Source organism: Hemibagrus wyckioides, linkage group LG08 (assembly GCF_019097595.1).
Source record: "Hemibagrus wyckioides isolate EC202008001 linkage group LG08, SWU_Hwy_1.0, whole genome shotgun sequence".
In the NCBI taxonomy this organism is placed as follows: domain Eukaryota; kingdom Metazoa; phylum Chordata; class Actinopteri; order Siluriformes; family Bagridae; genus Hemibagrus; species Hemibagrus wyckioides.
In genome coordinates this window covers 14562072-14584124 of record NC_080717.1, presented here as the reverse complement: position 1 = coordinate 14584124, position 22053 = coordinate 14562072, and the positions used below count along the sequence as shown (strand labels likewise).

Below are 22053 nucleotides of genomic sequence, written 5' to 3'. Positions count from 1 at the left end.
GTATTCTGATACCATTCTATCAGAACCAGCATTAACTTCTTCAGCAATTTGAGCAACAGTAGCTTGTCTGTTGAATCGGACCACATGGGCCAGCCTTCACTCCCCACGTGCACTCCTGCCCATGACCCTGTCACTGGTTCACCACTGTTCCTTGGACCATTCCTTGGACCACTTTTGATAGATACTGATCACTGCAGACCGGGAACCCCCCACAAGAGCTGCAGTTTTGGAGATGCTCTGATCCAGTCGTCTAGCCATCACAGTTTGGCCCTTCGTCAAACTTGCTCAAATCCTTACGCGTGTCCATTTCCCTGCTTCATCAACTTTGAGGACAAAATGTTCACTTGCTGCCTGATATATCCCACCCACTAACAGGTGCCATGTCAGGAGATAATCATAATGTTAGATAATCATAATGTGGTCATAATGTTATGGCTGATCAGTGTATATATATATATATATATATATATATATATATATATATATATATATATATATATATATATACACTTTAAAAATGTATTTTTTTTTACAAACTGTTAAGCGAATGTCCAAATAACGCTAAAGATATGCTAATTAATACATATTAATTAATATATTACCTTATTTCCATGTTGTAAAAAAAGTGTAATACAATGCAATCTATACAATAGGTTATGGTTTATTCTGAGATGTGTAAAAGGAAAAATTAGAGCAAGAAATAAAATCTCATTATACAACAATAACACGGTTTTTCACACAACAGCTTTGGATTTATTGCTCCTACAAATAGGGAACTGAGACTAAGTGTAACACTGCTTTTCTGGCTGGACTCCTTGACGGTGACCCTGGTTGCTTTAGCAACAGCTGGGAGGGCAGACAACCCATCCAGCCAGGCTACTTCCTTTCAGCCTTCACACTGTAGCAACATCTAAGGCTCCAGCACTGCTCTGTAATCCACTCATCCGTCATTCCGTCCGGTTCCATGCGCAAAACCATACATCTCTCTGCTCTTTGCTCTCATCCATTTAACTGTGCCATCCATCTTCCCACAGTATCTTTCCACTTCCATCCACATACTGGAGATGCCCTGGCTGATCATGATCTTCTGACAGACCCATAGTGTTCTCACAATGTATATGTTTGATTCACAAGGAGCCACCCCTTCGTCCAGTTGCATATCCACAAGGAGAATTGTATGGGAACCTGCACATTAATTTTGCAGGGTTCTGTATGAAGTAATGGCATTGAATGGATGCTGTTTTGGAACTGAGGTGAAATCTGAGCGAGTAAGTGCATCAAGGGAGGGAAGAAGGGAAAATCTGTCTCTGTCGCTAAGCTGATGAGGTGGTGTGATAAACGGGCCACTGATGAGTCAGTGAGTCACTATTCTGTTCCCTTCCCTGCTTCATTTTTTTTCTCTTTCTATTTCTATCTGCACAGGCACACACAGAGGAATGCAATTCGACACCAGGTGTAGACTCCTACCCAGTAATTGACAGTTAGAGAGACAGGAGCCCTAAGGTAAGATGACTGAATGACATGTTTCATTAATACACTGTATGTTTTCTCATCACATGCATCCATCCATCATGTGCTCTCTGAGCACTTTTTATAAAGACAGTGCTGAAGAGCTGGCCATGTCAGATCAGATTCAGATCAAATATTACCCCCTTCTGACTTCTGATTCAAAGCAGTTGCCAGTTGGGCTGCATTGGGAGGTAAGTAGACTGATAGATGTGCATCACAGCAGGTAAGGCAAGCACAAACGCCTGTAAGAGCATGCTAGAGTGTGTCTGCATGTGGGGGTATGTAATCTCCACAGAATCTAGAAGTGATGCCAAGTGGCTTAGAATTGGCCCTCTGCTCTGACTCACATAAAGCAGCTGGATATGAAAAGAATATGGTGCCAGCTGAGACAGGGAGAGAGAAAGATACCATGCATAGTATGACTGCTTGCAGGGGGGCGAGAAAAGAAAGGGAGTGGGATGAAAGCACATCATGGCAGGTGTCATGAAGGCTTTCTTGCAATCTCACACCCCCACGATGTGTCTTCATTATGTATGCTGTTCAGGCCCACACATAGGCACGCGTTACACTGCAGTCATTGTACTGTTTGTAGAAATTAGGAAGCACAGGCTGTGAAAGCATAACACTGTACCTCTGTGGGTCTGCCTTCAAATGAACAGCTTTGTTTTGACATTTTATTCACGATAACTAATCGCTGTTAATGGACAGTGTTTGCGAGGAAATAGCAATGCAAATACTATGGCAATATTATTAGGGCAATATTTTTCAGTTGGGTCTGAAAGATGATATGTGTTTTTTAATTACTTGAACTCATTTTGTGTCTAATTCTAGAAGGTGTGAGAAAGATTTACAGCACATTCCAGGAAAATTGGAAAACAGTATATAATGAAAACAAACATTCTTCCCTACAGCAACTTTCTTTGAGTAAAAATAAAACAGAAGAGAAAAGAGCAAAAGATACATTAGGATTTGTTTTGTGAATGGAAAATGTGAGTGTTGCTCAGGTTTTATTGCTCAGTAGTGATTTCCCTTGAATGAATAATTCATTTCTCTAGTCCCTGTGGATAATGATAGCATGGTGTGTATGTGATAGTTAATGCTAACTTGTCAGTTTCAGAACAAAACAGCCCTATCTGCACTGATTTTTTGTTAGTAAGAATATGCAATTTTCAAACATTAAAAAAGTTTAACGGTCAAATATTGTGCAATAAAATAAATAAATAAAACATTTGCTCCTTTCTTTTAAATTTTATTTACATAATTCTTGCAAGAGAGCTTAAATTAATTATGTAATCTCTTCACTGTAGAAAGCAAACATTATATGAACATCATTTTTGTTCCATTTGGAAATGTCTTCTTTAACAAATCATTCATCACCTATATAACTATGGCCAATCACACCTTAAGTGGCTTCAACAAGAAATACAACTCTCGAGTTTTTTCATGAAGACTAAACTGGCAGAAACTAAAATAATTCTTAAACCAAGACACTCAAACCATACAGACTAATAAATAATAACTAATAAATAATAACAGGAATCTAATGTCTTAAAGTAAACATAGAAATATGAAATATTGAAAACAAGCAAAATGCTCAAAATTTCGGTTAAACAAACACTTATTTAATAGTTCAAAAACTACACCCTCATTATATGAATATTAATTTAAGCTCTACAGTACTATTAATTTCTAGTTTATGTAACTGTTTTATTGCAACATTGTCACTAAACTTATGATGAGAAAACAGCATGTATGCAGCAAGATGATGGTCCTCTTCTGGTCAGCATGTGTTGTTATGCACATAAAATACACTCCAATTAGCTCAAGTAAATATAATTCATTTTTTATTACTTTTGACTTTGGCATAATAATAAAAGCAAGTCAAATATACACTTATTTATATTTATTAATTTAGTATTTTAATTTAATTTAAGTAATTAATAATTTACTTTTTTGTAAGTTAATGTAATGATTTATATTATTATGAACTTATTATAATAAGAACGTTTCTTAAACATGACTTCTACAGTTTAATACAGAGCCTTGATTCTTATTACTTTATTAATGTTGCTTAAATTACAATTATACCATTTCAGTCATGTTCAACCTGGTCACCTACTGTTCTAAATACTCAGTTTACTTATTCCATGCTAGATAGTGTATCATTATGGAGACATTTGGCCCTCCATTTATCCTTTGATGAGTTTTCTGTGGAGCATGGCACCCTTCCAAACACTACAGTGAGCAAATGAGCACCTGTCTTTCGCAAAAGTGTTAGCTCAGCAGTTAAGCTTCTGAAGGATCTCTTAAATGGGAAATCTTGTCTGGCTGCCAGAGAGCTGCTGTTGGGCCCTGATCAATGCTTTCATCCCTCAACTCTATAATTAGGATGGAGTTTGTCACAGCTGTAAGATGCTTTGGATGAAAGCATCACTGGATTTTCCTAATGGGGACTTGCAGGGATCCTAATGAGCTTTTTTGTGTGTCAACAACAGTCCCAAATGGAGCCTAAAATACAGTGGTCAGAGAAACAAAATGACAAAAAAATCCCAGCAAAATGTTTCCTGTTTATACACAAAAAACGTCAACCAACATCTGACTTTGGTTACAAAAGAGTTTTCTTTTTATTTTAAATGTTTTACTCATTATTGATTTAATATGGTTTCCATCCATACCATTTGTATGCAACCATACCTCTTCATTATGATCAACATAAGCCAAACAAACAAACAAACATAAATAAACAAATCACATCATCATGAAGGGTAAGCACAGAAGATCGTTTCTGCATCACAACCACAAAAAAGAGTAAAACTGTTAACCAGAAACAAAGTATCTCAACTAACTTCTCAATAATTCTTATCTCTGTAATAACCACATCTCTTTGCATTGCCTTAACATACCAGTTCATATGAAAAACAGCAAATCTTACAGCACTCAAAAATCCTTACTATACTATTATTCATTGTCTTTGTCAGCCATTACAAATCTATTACTGTGTATAAAATATGTTCAGAACATGAGGCCACAAAGCAGCCCAAACTCCTGTGCCTTCATAAAAGACATAAAAGAAGCTAGAAACAGAGAACGAGTGGAGTACAAAGCACTCTTTGTTTACACAGAGGACAAAGCACAATGTGTGGCGTGAAAAAGCATAGTACTCCTGGGAAGCTCCTTTATTTCAAATTCAATGCATCAGAATCGAGCTCACTCTGAGAGCTGGTTTCCCAAAAATGAGTTAAACACAGATCTTGAGCTAATTTCCACTGTCAGTGGCGAGCTTTTTCTCTACAAGTTAAAAATTGGTTAAAAACAGGAGTCATCAATGAGCCATTCTTAAAGCATGAGTGCAGAGAGAGAATTTAAAGGCAGGCCCACATCCATCAGCATTTGCTCCATACAAAGTCTCAGAACTTAGAAAATGATAGACTTTGGACTCTAAAATGAAACTCTCTTTCAGGTCACTCCTACATCAATTTTTTTTTTCAGAAGTACAAGGCAGTTGAGGAATGTTCATTTGCAATAGACTGATGTAAAAAGAATATTGTATCAAAAGGACATCTATACTGTAGCAACACTTCAAAAAGGCTTAGCTTTGGCTCTGTGCACAGTATAAATGAATGATCATACTATATTTGAAGGGCAGAAAAATTACATTAAATGAGATGGGTAAAATAATTAAAAAAAAAAAAAAAAGCTTTTTATCCACAGTAGCTTGTAACATTTTTGCCAATGCCCTTCTGCAAATGCTCTTGATGAAACTGCAGATTCAAACACTGAACACACTTCCAAGTCAATCCTGGCACAAATGAGGTATGGCACCTTAAATGAGGCGTAGCAGCAATGCAAGGTTGTTGAGGTGAAAAAAAAAATACACAGCAAGATAATCAACATGTTCAGTATGCTATGCTCTACTGATCAACAACAAATGTTCTCCCATTGCCCAGGTTAAGATTTACATCAGACTATTTACACTATTAACAGATAATCTGATATGTTTGTTAAAATTAGGCTAAGCAAAGTTAATCATGGCAGGACATTGTCCACTAGTTCTAGGTTCTATGTGCATTTTTTTTTTAAACTTTAGTCCATACAACAGACTCTCTGTAGTCATTAAAACATATAAGCCATATAATAAATCTGTGCAAAATAACACATTTTATGTGATCCTTTTTCCTGGTGGAAATAAGGTAGGAGACAACATTATAGAACAGCGGTATAAACCAAAATATTGCACGTTTAAAGACAGAAGTAAACAGCTCTGTGACACTGGCATGGCACCGACACAACTTTTTTTTTTTTTTTGTAAATGAACATTACCAAAAAGTGTCCCCTCAGCATCATATTGCACAGCAAATCTTCCTCTGTATTCTTTTCTCACCATCAAAACGTTTGGGATCTTTTTTCTTATATAAGAAAAATGTTTCATAGGTAGGCAGAGAGCAGTCTGAGAGTTCATTTTGGCAGTACAGAGCATCCCTGGTCAGTTGGGGGGCTGTGTCTGTGTAGAATCAGTCACATGCCTGAGGCTCCAAGGCCCATAGCGGCTGTGTGGCTCATGCACGGTAATGTCTGCACAGCTTTTGGGAAGTCATGAGCCATGATGCGACCATTCTCCCCACCGCTGCCATTGCCACTCATCCGGGTCAGTGTGGTGCAGCGCATGGCATCATTGATGGATTGCTGGATGAAGACATGGGTAGAGTTAGACACAGTATGGAAGTGTTGCATAAATGCTGGTTTAGAAAAAGATGCTAAAAGATGATATAAGCTGTCAATTGCACTATGCAACATACGCACATAAGCAAGAGAAACAGATACGGCTAATGATGAAACAGGGTTTTTTTTAACACAATAAAATTCAGAGCTCATACTTGTGCTCTATTTTTTGTGCATTCACAGCCCTGCAATTACATTAAACTTCATATATTTAAAACATCATACAGAAAGCATAAAGCTAAGGCAACAGTGAAAAATTATGTGGCTTTTTTTCTGGAGTTGACAGAAATTCATGTGGTTATTTATCTCATAATGTTATAATAATAACTGACAATCTGACGAATGACCTTGAATGAATTTTAGACATTTTTTTGTGTTAAGACTAATGCTGGAATTACTACAGCACAGCATAATGATAATTAATGTTTTCATTCACCAGGAGCTTTCACCTTCTCTTGTTCACTTGAGCTTTCACCTTCACATGAAACATTTTTGTTCTATTTTATATGGTTTTCTATACTTATACTGTTAAATTTATTTGAGGGGAATTTTGCAAACAAAATACTTTTTTTTATTTGCCTGACTTTATTCACAAAAAACTCAGACTGACATGGCACTGATACGTATGAACAGATACTGAGCTTAGATACTGCTGATGAGCATGAAGTATTTCCCAATTTTCCACAACTGAGAGGAATCATCACATTAAGCAAAGCAGCTTAGAAATGAATGCAGATTTGACTGCATGGAATAACGTATGAAGGAATCTGTGTTTGATTCATGCTTTACGACATCAACATAAAAGGTGAATTTGCAAATAATGAATCAGCTTCAGCTGAACAAGCCTCTGCCCACTAATCATTACATGTCATATGGAATGCTTCATTTCCCTTTCAGATTTACATAAAACACCACACCCAAATTTATGCAGGTTGTCCGAATGTGAGCCAATAAAATGAGAACATTCAGGAATGTGTAGTCTGATGATGATATGAGGAAAGAAGTAAAAATGAAGAGGGTAAAAAATACACTCATTGTGTTCACTTTATTAGGAACACATGTATACCTAGCTATTCATGCACTTATTTAATTATGCAATCCTGTGGCAGCAGCCCAAATTATCAAATGCAAAAAAAATGCAAATTATCATGCAAATGCATCAGAATGAATAAAAACATGGGATCTCTGCTTTTTTCATACACTACTGATCTCCTTGGAATTTCACAAACAACAGTCTCTAGAGTTTACTCAGAATGGTGTGAAAAACAAAAAACACTGAATAAGTTGGGTGGAAATATTATTTTGATAAGAGAGTTAGGAGTAAAATGACCAGACTGCTCAAATAGTTCCAGTCAGGAACTATACAGTGACTCATATATTAACTATTTACAACTGTGGTGAACACAAAAGTATGTATAAAACATTAAACCTTGAGCTGGATAAGCTTCAGCAGCTACAGAAGATGACCACATTGGGTTCCACTCCTGTCAGCCAAGAACAGGAATCTTAAGCAAAGGCTTACAAAACTGGACAGGTGATTAGAAAAATTTCACCTGGTCTTTGTCCAGTCCACAGCATGACCACCTCAGATTTTTGTTTCTGGCTGACAGGAGTGAAATATGAAGTTGTCTTCTGCTGTTGTGTCCCATCCACTTCAAGGTTTGGAGCCAGTTTGGCACCAACATCCATGCCACAGTTAAGCTTAAAGAGACAGACTTTTCATCCATTCTGATCTTTGTTGTGAACGTTAACTGTAATGTATCTGCATTATGTTATGATTTGTGCTGCTGCCACTTGATTGTGTTATTCAGTGCATATCACAGGGATTTGCCATTGATTACAGGTTTCATTTATGAATAAATGACATGTCCTGCATTTTAATGCTTTACAGTTAAATTTTGTAGAACATTTGGGGAAGAAATATGTTATTTCCTGTTTTCAACTCTATCCTCACCAACCTCTCTCTCTCTCTCTCTCTCTCTCTCTCTCTCTCTCTTTCTCTCTCTCTCAGAAAAACTGGAAAGCATAAACTACTCTTCTGAATACTTTCCTGTGGTGATAAACTTCGCAAAGACTGTGACTGTTACAAAGTGCTGCAACTGAGACTCCTTCCAATAAATACTTCCTAACAAAAGTTGTCACCATATCAATGATTATAGGTTAAACATTATATAATGTTAATGTTAATCTTTTTATTATTATTATTATTATTGTTGTTGTTATTATTAGTCTCCAATTCTGTGGAGCTTTTACCATACAAGTTCCTATAAATGAATGAGTTTCCATGTGATGATCTCTTTGTGTATTTGAATAGCACTACTGCCTGAGCCAGATTTATTAGAACTGACCTATCTGTGATGAATAAAGGCTAATGTAAGAAGTGGTGTATTTTTATTGCTTTTATGGTGCTGCCAGTTCACTTTAAGCAAACCTAAAGGGCTTGATGCCAACTAGCACATTGTGTGATTGTATATCTCCAATCTGGAAATGATTTAATCATAATACATTTCACTGCACTGGAGGATTAAGTTACCTACCTGCTGCAGACTAATTTGCTTGCTCAAAGAAATTCATAATCTTTGTCAATATGAAATATGAAATGTGAATCCTGTAATCAAATAAACAAGCAAAAAAACATTTAAACCTATTCTATTATAGTGTGTAATTTCTTTCTAACTATCACAGGGGTGTTATATTGAGTAATTGCCATTAATAGAATGAGTGGTCATGATAAAGTAGAATAAGGTATCTGAAGATGATGAAGTGAGGGGATGAAGATTTGCATTTGTTATTTAATGACTGCTCCTCAGTCGATTAAGATCAATTAAAATCAGCACAGTTTAAATCAGATTTCAGATAGTTACAGATTAGATCTTGATAAGATTTCAGAGAAAGCAGATTACATATTTAAAGAGAGATTCTGAGTGGATGCCATATTTAGCAAGTCTATGAGTGCCAAATTATGAGAAGGCAGACATGCTGTCTCTTTTTGAATAATAAGCAGTCATTAGTCTAGGTGGAAACATATTTTTTGTTCAGAGAGAGTTGAACACATGGCATTATTGCCTCTGTTCTTTATTTGGAAGCGAACAAAGGCTGTGTTATGTGCACTAACATGACTGCTTTGTACAGCCAGGCTAGTTAGAGCACAGAGAGGTGAGAAAGATGGAACCCAGGATAACCAAAACACTAATGGAAAGAGAATTAGGAAGTGAAAGGAAAAAGAGAACCACAGCAAAGATAGTGAGAAAACAAGTGAATGCAAGGGCAGATGGAAACATCAGAGAGACAGAAGAGAATATAAAAGGTGGAGAGGAGAGACACACAAACTACCGAAAAAATGTAAAAGAGATGGTGGAGAGGGTGTGTGCTTTATGGGTTTTAAATCTGAACTGTGTGGGCACTGTATATGTTGTAACAGTGTGGGTCAGTGTAAGTGGCCTCCAAAGCAGGCAGAGCAGACACCTTCATCCTGCGAGACTCAGTCCTAGACTTGTAGCAGAATTCCACCAGTGCCACCAGCATTGCCAGGCCCAGGCCCCCTATTAGAATGTAAAAAACTCCGGCCACATTACTGAGACTCAATGCGCTTGTCTTGTCCTACAGGAGGAGATACAGTCACATTTTATATATACTGTATATACATATATATACACACAGACACAAAAGGTAAAGACAGTATTTACCTACATACACAAACCATAACTGAATAGATATGAATATATGAATGAGAAGAATACTTCAGCAAATTTAAGAATTTGTTAGCCTTTAATTATTGTCTTCTTATTTTGATGTTTAACACTAACACAGATGAATTTGGTTGTTTATATATAATTATATTCAGCTAGTAATTACAGTGCTGGATATTAACGATGGTCAGTATACAACTTGGAATAAGGTCTGGTTGTAAATGGTGAAATTGAGTTATAATTGAATCTTTTTAGGGCTTATTAGAGTGACTATTATTAGGGGCAAAAAAACCATAATGGGATTTCTGCCTAACAGCCATCTTTCAATCAAAAGGGAAAAGGGGATTAGTTCATGCTTGCTCTGTGGCTTGTTCAGTATAATAATAGGAGGCAGTGTGTGCCATGCAGGTACGTGGTGAGACGTGACCAGGGACCTTAAAAATTTATGCCACTTTTCCATATGCTCCATAATTGCATTTAGTCCACTAGTCCTGTTTAGACAGCACTGTAGTGATACAGTGGGATTCATGCTGACAGTTAAGAATTAGACCATTATATTTATTTACTTCTTTAATTTAAACTACAGACAAAAACATATAAGTAATATATATATAAGTAAGAGGAATGTGTAGACGTGAATACTGCCACTAAATTCACTGCTTGTGCAGTGCAAACCGAACTTCTGAATGCAGTTTATTATGTGCTGCTAATTAAAACCTAAGACAATTAGCATAAATCTGTGGAAAAGAATGCATAAATGTGCTCCCTGAGGCTACTGCATTAGGTTTATGAATCTCATCATTTATAAGCTCATGATTTAATGCATCACTTTAAAGCCCATAGAAGAATAAATAATAAATGTAAATTCACATTTTTTTTTTCTTTTGTTTATGTTGATTTTTTGTTTTTAAACAGTCGCTGTGTAGCATTTGCTTCTGCTATCTATCTATCTGGGTTTAGCACATTGGGACTGACCTTGGAATCACCTCCTCCGCTGCCGCACTCGCCCTTGTCGTACCACCATTTGTTTTTCAATTTGTCCAACAGGCCCTGCTCGTTCAGTTTTAACACTGCCAAGTTTACTCGGTTTCTTGAAACAATAAGACAATAACAAGAAGAGTTATAGGTAGAATCATCACCCACTGTTCAGCAAGACATTGGCATATTAATTAATGTATTAAAATTATAGACAACAATATTCTTGATAGTGATGTTTTGTAAAAGATGAGACATGAGACAAATCCAATATATTAGCACAGCCAAATATGGTTATCTGGACAACTAATGACATTTGTTAAAAAGTACTTATGGTTAGGTTAAGCTCAGATATAGTAGTATAGTATAGTATAGTATAGTATAGTATAGTATAGTATAGTATAGTATAGTATAGTATAGTAATAGCTTTGGGTCAAATATTATAACTTAATATTATCTCTGCAATTCATAGTACGATTAAAGGCAAAATACAAGTAATTCAACAAACATTTCTTCAATATTTATGTTGCGCACCTCTTCATCTCTGTGCTTCACACAAATCACATTTCAAAGGCACAGACTGACATTTCATAGCACAGTGTATAGTAAGGTTTTCAGCAATGCAAACAAACATGGTCTATGCCTGTGTCTGTAGGAAGTGATTGTGTCACTCAGTAAAACACAGCACATTCTTCCTAAAGCGAGAAATGCCAGACAGAATATCAAAGAGAGGAATATAAGTTTGCATTCAGTTTGATGACAGTTTGCTGTGGTTTAATTGAGATGATTTTACTGACCCTATTGAGTGTAGTGAGAAAAGGAGCTGGTTGATAAGGATAAAAGGGCAGAGACATATCGATCATTTGGAGTTAGTTTACCTTGTTTGTGGCCCACAGTACAATACTGAAAATAGACAATTAAAATGTGCAAGGGCAATCAAAATGCACTGTGTTGTTAACGTATAACTACTTAAATATTTGTGCTGATGCTACTGCCCAACACTCCATAATGTACATGAAAACATTAGTATAACAATGTTAGTTATGAATAAAATGAAATTTAATATAAGGAACAGTGCAAACAAGTAGGCTTTGATGCCATAAGTGTTTTGATGTAAGCAAGAATTTGTCTCATCATGAATAAATAGATAAATAATAACTAACAAATTCTAAATTTAAAACAATGCCAAAATACCATATTATGTTTACATAATGAGATATTAATTTGAAAATACTGAAATAATATATTAAAATAATCATTATGAATTCAAAACAATTTGATATTATTAAATCAAAATAATGTGATAAGTCAAAATACAACCTAGCACTTCACATTTTTGGTTCAGGGTTTATGTATTACATGTGACGGCAAGAAAAGTATACTGCTGCTTAAAGTGCACATTTTGTATCCCCAGTTATAATTTTTCAGCTTTACAGTTAAGTGCTTATGGTTTAAGGACGTGGACAAGATGCTATTGAAAAACCCCATCTTGGATACCACTACTCAAGAAAATTGGAATTCGAATCCAAGGTTCAAACAGGCAGGGGCCTTTCTGTGTGGAGTTTGCATGTTCTCCCTGTGCTTGCGTGGGTTTCCTCCGGGTATTCCGGTTTCCTCCCACAGTCCAAAAACATGTACATTAGGTTGACTGGTAATTCTAAATTGCCTATAGGGGTGAGTGTGTGTGGTTGTCTGTCTATATGTGGCCCTGTGATGGACTGGCGACCTGTCCAGGCTTTCGCCCAATGTGTGTTGGGATAGGCTCCAGCAGATCCCCGTGACCCTAATTAGGAATAAAGCAGGTATAGAAGATGAATGAATGTGGTGCCTAGAATACTGACTTAAATAATAATGTACCTTTTGAAGTTACGTCACCAACTTTGATTGTATACTAGTAAAATAGTAGTTACACATCTTTTTGCACGTCATTTTAGGTCTAAACAGTTCAACCAAAAATAAACCTTTTTAGTTTATCACAGAAGAACAAAGACCTGGCAGAGTGCATCTCACACAGCCCATAGTTCAGACAAAAATGGCCCTAAAAGGAGCATGCTAAATGTCTCTCCATCCATCACAGCACTATGTGGAGGCAGACAAGTGCATATTCATTTATTAGACTCTGTACTTCTTGCTGAAGCAGTGATGACTGTCAAATACTGAATAAAATTTAACTTTTGTATTGCATGGCATGCTGAAAACAGGTCTTTTTTTTGACATCCTGTAGCCATTGTCATTTCATCTCTTGTCTCTCACTCCATGTTCTATAAGGTGACCTAAATATAACAGTACAATCGCTAAGAGGTCATTCCCCCAAGGAGCCTTTCTTATTAGAGGGAGGTAGAGTTTATTGAAGTTATTTTAGCAGCTCTAAATTGCCCTTCTGAGCCCCTTTTGCACTGAACTGGATATATCCGATCTGCAGTAATGTCTTAGTGGCATGAGGTCATGCTAAAAAATGAAAGACACTGGGACACTGATGTTATTATAGTCTGTAAATATGCAGTATACTGTACCAATATCTTAATGTCATTCATAACATACATAAGATTCAAATGAAAACACATATGATTTAAAAAAGTATAATGAAGGGAAAAATATTTTTAATCACTAAATCTAAGCCAACTATGAGCTTGCACTGAGTGATGCAGGTTTAGTGCATAAATACAGGACACTAGTGTTGATTGCCAGGGTGCCAAAGTGCTTTCTGAACAGTATGCCACCCTTTCTTATGCAAGTACTTGAGATAAATTCTCAAAAACCTCAGCTCTTGGTGAGAGTTGCATGCATTCTGGGCTGATTCATGCACACACACACACACACACGCACACAAAAACCCACACACATCTACCATCCGCCCACACAAGCCACTGTGCGGCATGGAGATCGAAGCTACATGCTGCAGTCTCATAATGTGCTAAGAAAATGGAAAATAATTTTGCCACTTGTATACTATCAAATAAATTGCTAAGAACATTAACATGAACAAAAGGCCAAAAGTACCTTTACAGTTAAATTGTGGAAGACTTGTACACAGGAGACATTTGAAGACAGAATTCAAGGCACTTGAAAGCACAACATGTTTTAATAACTATTTTAATTCTATTAAGGGCTGTGTGAAGACAGGTGTGAAGATTTAGTGCCAGGTCTCTCTCCCTCTCTCTCTCTCTTTCTCACACACACCCCAAAGTAACACAGTGTATTTTTTTCCTTTATGATTTTGATCCTATACTGTTTCCTGGTACTCTGTGTTTTGGATTGTCCCTGCTACAGTTATTTGCTGATTGCCTGACTTCTCACTGTTTACTTCTTACATCTCCTGATTCATGCTCTGGATTTGTTGGCCAGTGCCTTTAAAATAAAATGTGCAACTGCTTTTCCTTTGAGACACATAGACATAGTTGTCAAGGTTACATTTATAATTTTAATCTTATTTGCACTGTATAATATTTCAAACCTTATGTCCTAAATGTAAATGAAATCAATAAAAGTGTACAGCACAATACCAAGTACATTTACAATTTCATTTACAGTCCGCAAATTACAGCAATCTAAATCAAATGAGTAGTAGTAGTAGTATGATGATCAATTGTATTAATATTACTACTAATCATGGACTAATTAAAGAAAGGTCTTCAGGATTACCTGCCTGTTTCATTATCATACTACAAGTACTATTACTGCTAATACATTTACATTTATGGTATTTGGCAGATGCCCTTATCTATAGTGACTGTGTCTTTTACCAATGAATACATTAATTCTGGTTAACTAGGTCATGGACTAAGTCCACACAGTTTGCTTGCAAGATGAGATGGTGCTGTGTTTTACCTGAGTGGTGATCCTTTTGGTGTAGCAACACCATAACCCTTAGAGTCCAAATTCCCTCCCACCTTCATGGTATCACAGGGCTTGCGCTGTTCAATATATTCATTCATGGTGGACTCCAGCAGATAGGCATACTTTCCTTTAGACTTCCTAACTTTAATCACTCCTTCATCAGTGGTTTTCACAAACACAGATGGGGCTGACTTCATATAGGACCACATCTTTTCAAACACAGCGATCTTTGACCTCTGCAGAAAAAATAATGTGACTAAGAAGGATTTTCACATGTAAGATTATATTGTGTAGAAAAATATAAATGGCCACAAATAACATAAAGAATACAGTGATACAACGAACAATGAATTAAACATTTAAGGAAAGATCCATTGTTGTCACAAACATAGAGTATTATATCTTTCAGGGTTCATTTGCTGAAACATATGAATTGTAAATGAAATTTATTTCCTTACCCTAAAGAACTCTTTGGTCGAGCCAGCATCAAGTGTACCATAAGCAATCTCAGTCTGCTTGGCCAAGTCTTCAGCACTCTCGATAGGGGAGACCATCCTCTCCACAGTGAGGAAGGCTGCCAGGTTAGCTGTGTAGGACGAAATGATGATGAGGGTGAAGAACCACCAGACACCACCCACAATCCGGCCAGAGAGAGATCTACAAATGAAACAGGCACAACACAAATATGCTTTTCTTAGTTAGAACCTTGTATCAAAATGTCAATACAGGGGCCTTTGTCAGAACTGCTTAAAGCAAGCAGGTCATGAGACAGACCTCATCACAACCTTTATAAGAATTAATTTTATTGTATTATGAACTGTCATTATTGTACTGATTTCACATAAGTTTAGTTTACAAATGTAAACTAAGAGGTGGTCAAGGCATTTGTTTACTTTACCCTATCACTTTAAGATAATTAAATCTGGTCAAGATAATTACAAGTAAATAATATAAAGACTCAGGAATGACTCATAAAATAATTTATGATATAAATAAATAATAATAGTTCCACATTTTTTAAAATCTTAGTTACATGTTTAATTTAATGTTTTAATCTTTACATAATAAATGTAAATGAAATCAATACAATCAGTGTGGTGGCATCTTTCAGTGTAACTAGAGTGGAATCTTTAAAGGATCAGAATCTTATAATGCAATTTTCTCGCTTTTCATTCTGGAGGTAATCAGACTTTAATCAGACTGACAGGCCTAGTTAATCATGAAAATTCAGACATAAAGGCTAAATGCAGCAGACAAAAAGGCTAAATGTGTCTGCTTTGTGAACAGACATACTGAGATTGTGTATGTCATCTAAAGTATTTAAAATGATACTCTTGACATTACCTAGAAACTAATTTTAAAAGACGCCTACTAAATCAAGGCATTAAATTAAATTAAATTAAATTAGCATTTACTGCACTTTTATAAATTTTTAGATGTGCAGAGATCTATTCAAATGGTACTCCAGTCAATGGAACATGCAGTAAATGTTAGTAGTATAAATCAACATTAAATTTTCAATATTATACATAATATAACAACTCAATACTCAATTATTATAGCAGACACATCCCTAATTTAATGCTGCCATTTGGACTGTAATGATCTATAGTTCCAGGAAGTAGCTACTGTAGCTGCAAATAGCAATGAGTATGATGTCTGATGTAATTTTTCTTGTAGCAAGCTATCAATGTAATACACTCTGTATTCTGAATAAAATAATCTGTTGTATCTGAAATGAACCAAGATCAACAGCACATATATGTGTATTATATGCATCTTCCTGCAGAGTAACAGCACTGTACAGCTAGGATGCATTTTCTGGTAAAGAAAACATGACATTTATTATTGTTTATGAGCTTGAAAGATTCACATGGCAGTTGATACTTATTTGTCTGTAGCCTGTGCCCTTGGAAAATGAGAATTCTGTCAACATTCAAAATATTCAGCACCAATTTAAGAACACAATTAAAGGTAGGTCATGTTTTTTATTGTTACTGATTACAAAGCTGGAGAAGAGGGTGATCAGAAGTTATAGCATTATATGCTGAGTAAGGCAGACCAATGTGCACAATAAGCAACAGTCCATACTGGGTTATCAGGAAGGTGAAGTATCTATGGCCACTTCCTAAAAACCAAGGACACATGTCAGAAGGCATACAGGCCATCAAGTACTAAAAAAATATATTTCTTGTCTGTGATGATAATGCCTTGCTCCTGGCTCCCACTAAATGACTTCTATGCAAGATGTGAAGCACAGCACAACATGCTGGCAGGAAAGACCACAATACCCACAGACCATCTACTTTGTCTGTCTGCTATAGAAATCAGGAATACTCTGTCCAGAGTATGTTGCAGGTCTTTACAATGCACCTGGCCAGGTGTTGAAGGATGTCATCACAGATATCTTCAAAAACTTAAGGAGCCAAGCAGTTGTCAATGATTGCTTCAAAAATGACCATTATCATCCTTGTGCCGAAGAAATCATCTTTGTCCTACCTGAATGACTACAGGTCCATTGAACCCACCTATCATCATGAAGTGAGCGGTTAGTAATATAACACAAAAAGAGCAGTCTTCCCACTACACTGGACCCATTTCAGTATGCCTGCCATTTCAGAGGCCGCCATATCTGCCAGCATCCACCTTTTTCTGACTCAGTTGGACAAAAATGACAATTATGTAAGGATTGTGTTCATTGTTCAGCATTAAACACAATCATTCTACAAAACTAACTGAAAAGCTGAGCCTGCTAGGCTTTGACTACCCCTCTACAACTAGATCTTAGACTTTTGTCTGGCGGCCCCAGTCCATCAGGATCAGCATCTCTGCAGTGAACACTGGTGCTCTTCAGGACATTAAGCTCAGTCCACTGCTGTTTACCCTGCTGAATCATGACTGTGCTGCAATGTACAGTTCACACATCATATCATCACACTTAACTACAGTGACACTGCAGCTATGGGCCTCATCAGCAACAGTGATGAGTCAGTACACAGGGAGGAGATGAATCAGCTCGTAGAATGGTGTAGAGACAACATTCGATCACTTAGAGAGATTAATGTTGACTTCAGGATGACCCGAGTAGACCACTCACTACTGCACATCAATGGAACAAATATGGTGAAAATAAAAGCTCCATATTTCATGGTGTACACATGACAGACGACATCTCCTGGAATATCAACACCTGCCTAGCCAAGAAGACCCAGCAGTGCCTCCACTTCCTGTGGAGGCTGAAGAGAGCCACTCACTATCCCTTTACACACCTGCACAAGCCACTTTTTATTTATGAGAATTGTTTGCTGGTAATATCACTGCTACATTTATTGCTGCTATACTACAAAATAGATTACAGTTCATTGTGCAGTAAGTTTCCTGCAAAACACTATTCTGTTGTCTTTTGTATTCACTTTTTTATGTATTTATTGTCCTGTGTAATATTGCACCATGGTCCTATAGGAACAGCATTTTGCTGACCAAAGCATAGTGTTGAATGGTATAAATTTTCTTTTTATTATTATTATTTCACAGTTAAGTAAGGTTAATTTTTAATTTTGTGCAAAAATTCTGCTCCATAATAAAATGAATATGCCACAGTTATTTCTTCTAAAGACAGATTTACACAGTGTACAATTCCATAGGTCTTACACAATTATTTTTCTGCCACATTGTAAGAGATGATCCCAATAAGAATTCTTTTCTTTTAAATCCCATATATTTACCATTTTTTACCATTCCCATTACTGTTTGTAGCAGGCCCCTGTTTTGTGTAATCACATTTAGTCCTCCTACTGGTTGATTTTAGACGAGTATCGTAGCAGCACTCACTTTCAACCAATCATCATTTTAACCATATTTTCTGACACTGCCAGAACGTTGGCTGTCTTTGGTTGCACCTGCATAAATTGGCTGCCAGTTAGCATGTCACATTTATATTTCTAATGTACAATTGTGCCTGTCACAGCGAAAATGGGTTAGCTTAAGTTTGACAAAGTAGCTTCAGTATAGTTGGCTACTTTATATTAGTAGCTTGTAGTGTAGTTAGCTATCTTATCTGTGGCAATTTGTCCATAGGGGCAGGTTATGCTAAGACTCTCATTTAACGTCACCTATTCAACAAATATGTTCATCAAACACTTATTCACAACCTTCAACACAAACTTCACAAAGAGTCATTTCTATATAACATGCTGTACATTGCACAGATTGCAAGAAGGAGCAGGGAATTACAGTAAGGAGTAGAAAATATTCGTACAGAATAAATATGTGTGAAATACTTTTCTACCATACAAAGGCTGAGAAAATATTTACTATATAAACATTTTGTGTGGTTCTGCCATTTGTGTGGTTTTTTACCTCAAACACTGTATAACAAATTGACTTCTAAAACTGCTCAAAACAAGCTGCTTGACTGTATTGTTGATGTTACACTAATTAATATATTACATAGTAGCATATAGCATTAATTCAAGTGTCATTACCTCTTAACTTGTCTGTGGTTATGAGCCACTGCTGTATTTTATCACAAGTAGCATGAAGCCTGACAAGTTAGAATTGATCAGCATTGATGATTTATAATCAGACTATCGAATGTCATCCAGCAGAGGCTGGTATCCTATTTGAGTGTGGTTCCTCACAAAGTATCTTCCTCATGTCTTCCTTGCCAGTGTCATTTTTGGATTGCTCATTAGAGATCTAAATCTGTAAGTGGAATCCCATAAAGCTGCTTTGTGACAATGTCTATTCTTAAAAGTGCTATATAAATAAAATTCAACTGAACTGAACTTAAAATGTTACAACCTTAATTGTGATTAAGAGTCTAAAATGAAACAGTAGAAAATGTTAAAGTTTCTCCAGGTACATGGTTTCTCAGGCATCCACACATTTTTTAATTAAATACATAAATTTGTAATTATAGTTACAAGAGTTCCCGAATGCAGAATATTTTAAATACAGTTAAGTGCATTTATTGTTCAATTGGTTTACAGTGCACCTTGCCTTCAGGCTTTCTTCTACCATTTGCTGCCACAATGCTAATTACAGTTAATTTAAAAAAGGTATGTGTGTGAAACCCATGTAAGTGAATCCTAAATTAAAACAATTGAGAAAAATTTATGGAAAACAGATCTGATCTGAAGCCAATCATTAGTTGGACCATAGATAGTTATGTGTATCGTTGCTTTTTATTGTACTGTTATATTAATAATATTAGTTTAAGCTATCATTTTTCCAATGATAACTAAGAAGAGATCTGCTTTAGTAGCCCCCTTAAGGCAAATATTTGATGATGAGCACACAAGAGAGACCTTGGAAACAGTAAATTCAATAATCTGAAGGTGCTGCCCAGAAATGTAACTTAAACATTTGCATAAGATTCATCTGAATACTGTTAACACTCCCTGCATAACCACTTTACATTCTGAATTTAAGACACCAACTTTGAATGTGGCCCAAACATCTTTCAGACACTAGAAATAGCTAGCTAGCTAGCTAGATTATCTCCTCAACATGGCACCTCAGAGCATGGGTCAGAGCAGGATCAGATCATCTCGAAATACTGCAGCTCTTGAGGAATGTTCCTGGACTGCAGTGGTCAGTATCTATCAAAAGTGCAAAGAAGTAACAGTGGTGCTACAGATGAGCTACTCTTGCTCAAATTGCTGAAGCAGTTAATGCTTATTAATCTCATTCAGACTGAAAACACCTGCATGGAGTTCTCTGAAGCTGCCAGATTGTAGATTTGTACAAAAGAGGTTTTAATAGTGTCTAGACACTGTTTTAAAGACAAGCACATGGACAGGAAGTCAGAGTAATACACGTTGTGTAATAAGTGCATTTTCAAATGGGGAGGTTTTCTCGTCCCAACTTCACAAACTTCATGCCAGCTATAACAAGGACAGTACTGGGTATATGTTTGAGTTAAGGTCAGCCATCAGTGGTGCTGATGGTGAAGAAATTTGTAGGGCTTGTAGCTAAAGGGTTACAAGGGTTAGGTATTAGGTAAACATTAAGCTAATTGATAAAATGAAACTTACTCTTGCTGATAGAGAAGCCCTGATGGTATATATAGACAAAACAGCATTCTCAAACAACCTGACATAGCAAGACAATCCAGCACTGACAACCCCAAATTGTTAAAACACTTCTCTGAAATAATGTACAAACTATAGCCTTTTTCCTGAACCATGGAAGGCAAAAAATAAAAATTTCTACTGAAAAATGTGATATTTTTTTATAACATGTATTCATGTAACATCAAAGCAAGGCAAATCTTAATAAATAAAACAAATTTTTGTCTATTAATTGTGTGCACAATTGAATGTATAGTTATTAACTGAGATCATGAACTTACGTAAGTTATGTAATGTGTTTGTGGATATTTTAACACACTTTAAATTCTCTTCGAGTAGTTGAATTAATAAAGTAATGTTTCTGTTCATTTGACCAAGCAAGACAGAGATTTGGCCTCTGTGCAGAAAAAAAAAAAAATTATGCAAGGGACTGTGAAATGCTAATTAATTGTGGCATTTTTGTGTATTTAATATTGACCTGAAATGTCAATGAGTGTATAATAGCCAAATCAAAAATTTCCAGCATGACATAGTCTATGGTTACATCAAGCTTTCAGTTAGGCTTGAACTACAGTATTCATACCCTTTTCTTGCTGCACATTTTATTGTGTTATGGATATAATGGATATAATTGCCATTTTAGCCATTAATCTACATTTAATTAGCCATAATAATGAAGCAGAAACATGTTTTCAGAGATTTTTCAAAATTAATTAAAAATCCAAAACTGAGATCTCAACTGAAAAAATATTCAAACAGTTTGTTCAATACTTTGTAGAAGCTGATTTGCCAACAATTACAGCTAGAAGTCTTCTTGGATATGTCTCTACAAGCTTTTCACACCTGGATTTTGGCAGTTTATCCTGTTGTTCCTCGCAAGCTCCTTCAGAATGGATGAAAAAGCATCTGTGAACTACTATCTGTATACGTAAGCTCATTATCATGTTGAAAGGTCTACTGTCGCACCAGTCTGAGTTTGAATGTGCTCTAGAGAAGGTTTTCTTCAAGGCTTCCCTTACCCACGTTTAGGACTCTTTTAGGGTGATTGGTCTGCTTGGTCTTCTTACCTCTATGACCAATTTAAGGTATGTTTCCTTACCCAGATTTGACTCGACATCTAGAATCTATGATATGCTTATTTTTAGGCAAACTCCTTCCCATTTACACAAATGTTTGACATGCTTTTTGTCTGCCCCATTCACTGCCCTCACAACAAGGATTTTAGTAAAGATAAGACTATTCACAATGAG

General features: G+C 36.1%; 1 protein-coding gene across 2 annotated transcripts in view; it reads right to left on the bottom strand.

The window, feature by feature from the left end:
* Positions 1-4109: 4109 nt before the first annotated feature.
* gria1a (glutamate receptor, ionotropic, AMPA 1a) overlaps positions 4110-22053 on the bottom strand; it is a 75858-nt gene continuing 57914 nt past the window's right edge. For both annotated transcript variants that reach the window (XM_058397618.1, XM_058397619.1), the window contains 5 exons: positions 15188-15386; positions 14721-14965; positions 10893-11007; positions 9694-9828; positions 4110-6192 (listed from right to left, as the gene is read on the bottom strand). In XM_058397618.1, coding sequence (XP_058253601.1) covers positions 6025-6192; positions 9694-9828; positions 10893-11007; positions 14721-14965; positions 15188-15386 — 862 coding nt within the window. In that variant the 3' untranslated portion in view covers positions 4110-6024. The remainder of the gene's footprint in view (positions 6193-9693; positions 9829-10892; positions 11008-14720; positions 14966-15187; positions 15387-22053) is intronic.